General features: G+C 46.6%; 1 protein-coding gene across 1 annotated transcript; it reads right to left on the bottom strand.

The window, feature by feature from the left end:
* On the bottom strand, positions 47-3,079 carry LOC110389699. The gene has a single exon (XM_021380561.1). It carries the CDS (start codon positions 2,783-2,785, stop codon positions 458-460), a length of 2,328 nt encoding a protein of 775 aa, XP_021236236.1. The 5' UTR covers positions 2,786-3,079; the 3' UTR covers positions 47-457.

The raw sequence follows: 3,609 nt of genomic DNA, 5'->3' as shown, positions 1-3,609 counted from the left end.
GTACCTGTTGCTCTTTTACTTGTAGCAACCCCACCACAGAGGGATCTTCTGACAGGCCAGGCAAAACCGACAGCTGCTTAACATTGTCTGTGTCTACAGCAGCTATTCCAAAGGCCCATCGATACCCTTTGGGATCCTTGAAATGTCCCCTCCTGAGGTAATCAATACCGAGGATACTCGGAGCCCCTGGACCAGTCACAATAGGATGTTTTTGCCAGTCTTTACCAGTGAGGCTTATTTCAGCCTCCAACACAGTCAACTCTTGGGAACCCCCAGTCACCCCAGAAATGTAAACTGAGTCTGTCCCTTGGTGACTCGAGGGCATTAGAGTGCACTGTGCACCAGTGTCCACCAGTGCCTCATATTGCTGTGGTTCTGATGTGTCAGGCCATCGAATCTACACAGTCCAATAAACTCTATTATCCCTTTCCCCCCCCTGGCTGAGGGCAGGGCCCCTCTACTTGTTACCTCCCTTGTTCTTCTGATCAGGGCCCTTACGGCTTTTACCACATCCCGCAGCGACAGGAGCGGAGGATTTCGCCTTGGTGATTGATTTGGCTAGCAGTTCTGTTGCCCATGCTTGTAGTGCAGGAGTGGGTTTTTTGTGCCACTTCTTCATGTCTTCTCCATGGTCACGTAGGAAACGCCACAATGCAACGCGTGACATAGTCTTACTGTTGTCACTTGCTTGAGCAGGAGGATGTCTTCTTCTTATAGTAGCTGAGATGTTGGATGATGCAAGTTGGGAGGAAAACAAATTGCTCAGCCCCTCCCGTAGGGTGTCTCGATAATCCTGATTGTCATCAGGTTTATCGTCATGAGGCAAAGAAGTCAGTTCCTCTATTATATCATCATGATCACTCTCAAGTCTATCCAGTCTTTCAGTCACCTTTACAGTGGCTGAAGCATAAACTTGCAGAGGGGTTAAATGTATCTCAAAGTCATGGAGCCTGGAAATCAGTTCACCCATAGGGGGTCTTCTTTCCCCTCTGCCATACATGGCTGATAATGTACCGGCGTATTTTTCTGGTGCAGTTCTTGTGAATGGATGCCACATGTCTGGTGTACACCTGATTCTCTCAGGATCATGCTCCTGGTTTGGATCATCAGGAATGAATCCAGGGTCATGTAACATTTCCACTACAGCGCATTCTCTCAAATATTGGATGCCCTTCTCCATAGTAGTCCATTTCTTTGCCTCAGGCATCAGATCGTTTTTGAAGGGGTACTTTTCCTTCACAGCTAATAGCATCCGCTTCCAAAGGGTGAAAGACTCATCCTGGCATCTTCTGATATCTCTGTCAATCGCTGAGTCTCTGGCAATACTTCCCAGCTGGCAGGCTTCTGTACTGTCTAGCAGTGCACTGTTGGCCCCACTGTCCCAGCATCGAAGTAGCCAGGTGACAATGCGTTCACCTGGGTGCTGTGTAAAGTCTTTTCTCAAGACTCGAAGTTCAGTCATTTTCAGAGGACAAGTAGTAAGGGTTTCAACGTCTCTTTCAGTTGTTGTTGCCCTGGTGGGCGTTGGTGACCGGGATCTTGTTGAGGGCCCTTCCCCTGGACTTTGGGGTGGCTCCCCTGGACCTTCTCGCTTTGCTGTCTCCTGTTCCAAAGGAAGCGATATTCGTTTCACCTTCCGTCCTCTTACAGGGGCAACTGAAATCAGTTGTGGTGCCTTCTGTGGTTGATCAGGCTGGTTGTTTTTCATGCTCTGTCTCTCAAGCTCGGCTTGGACCAACTTTTCTGTTACGGCATGAAAGTTGGATTGGAGGGCGTGTAGTTCTGTTTGGAGTCTGTTAAGCTGGGATTGTAGAGTGTCCCGCTCTCTTTGGAAGGTGTCTCGCTCAGATTGCAGAGTGTCCCGCTCATTTTGGAAAGTGTCTCGCTCAGATTGGAGAGTGTCCCGCTCAAACTGGAGACAGTCGAGCTTGGATTGCAGAGTGTCCCGCTCATTTTGGAAAGTGTCTCGCTCAGATTGCAGAGTGTCCCGCTCATTTTGGAAGGTGTACCATTCCGATTGGAAGATGTTCTCCTGAGATTGGAGATTATCTCTTTCAGCTCGGAGATCTTCCTTTTCAGCTTGGAGAATTTCTTTCTCAGCTTGGAGACACTCTTGGCCAATTCGAAGATTTCTTTCTCTGGTTAGGAGATTCCCATTTTCAGCTCGGACCCGCTCCTCGAAACTCTGCATGTCGGCTTGGAGACTCTCTCGCTCATTCAGTACTTTCTGACAGAAACTCTCCCTTTCCTTTTGGAAACTCTCTCTCTCAGCTTGGAAACAATCTATTTTGATTTGGAGACCCTGTATTTCAGCTTGGAGACCCTGTATTTTGGTTTCAAACTGTCTCTCCCTCTCTGGGATAGTATTGAATAAGGCCCGATAAGCATGAGCTAGGCCCCAAATGATTTGTGCCTCCTCAGATTCGCCAAAGCTGTCACATCTCTGTCTCAAATATTCACTTAGGCTCTCAGGATCTTCCATGTGTTCAGGAGTAAAGTTCCATGACACCGGAGACTCCCATCTCTCTAAGGTCTCTCCCAATTTTCTCCACACTCCCTGCCACTCAGTATCCTCTGGCTTTGGAGAAGGCTTCCTCAAAAAATAGATACTGAGTGAAATGACTAGAATGATGAGTAGTGCATTCAAGGAGATTGACAACATGGTCAAATGGGCATTCAGAAAATGCATCAGGGATTCAAAGGAGAGACTGGGAGATGGTTTTAAAACCCCAAGCTCTACAAAATTAGCAGCTTCCTCTGGAGCTGTATGCCACATTGTATACATTTTTTTTTTTTTCTCTTTACAAAGACAGGCTAGCAGCAGCCAAAAAAAGTTTACCGAGAGTGCACAAAAGTTTACAAAACATCCCAGAGTATTGGCAGTCCGCCTGGACTTTTCAAGGTCACATCTGCAGTTACAGCACCTGCAGTTTTGGTAACAAAGCTCTCAGAAGCAGACAAAGATTCATCCTAAGAGCTAAAAAGCAATCTTAGCTTCGTTATAAAAACTAAAAAAAACCAGAATTTTGCCCTTAATTTTGCCTCAATTTTGCCCTTCGCATTCTCCACCAAAAAAAAATGTCAACAGTTTACGGGCGTTAGGCTCGATTCCGTGACGAAGGGGATGGGGGACCCACGGGCCCACATCCCGGGAAAAGGGGAAAGGGGAAAAGGGTAAGGAGATGGCCCTGAGAGCAAAGAACAGCAGCAACAATCTGAGGAGAAGCAAACTAATTTACTAAATAAAATATCGGAATGTAAAACAACACAGTATAATACAATATAATTACAATTTAAGCGGATAAATCCAATACAGAGAGAGAGAATGTCCCAAAATCAAGGTAGGCCTTACTCTACTACCGACGATAAGACGGCTGGAGAGCGAGGTGCTGCCAAGACGAGAGACGGCGGAAAAAGGGACGAGGTCTCGTGATCTGCAAGTTTTTATACTGCGAGCTTTTATCTTTTCCCTCCGGCTGGAAAATGGTAACAGAGGAGCAAAGTACCGTGGGGACTGTAGTAGTCCTTCTCCTCTGAGAACTAGGTACATTCATTACATGATGTTATGATGTGGAGTAACATTATATTGGAGTACCAATAACCGAAAAT

Source organism: Numida meleagris, chromosome Z (assembly GCF_002078875.1).
Source record: "Numida meleagris isolate 19003 breed g44 Domestic line chromosome Z, NumMel1.0, whole genome shotgun sequence".
Taxonomy (NCBI): Eukaryota; Metazoa; Chordata; class Aves; order Galliformes; family Numididae; genus Numida; species Numida meleagris.
The sequence above is the reverse complement of the archived record's forward strand: the minus strand, read 5'-3'. Positions and strand labels throughout refer to the sequence as shown.

Excerpts from the sequence above, each read along its gene's own strand:
- LOC110389699 (XM_021380561.1), bottom strand. The coding sequence starts at position 2,785 with ATGTATACAATGTGGCATACAGCTCCAGAGGAAGCTGCTAATTTTGTA.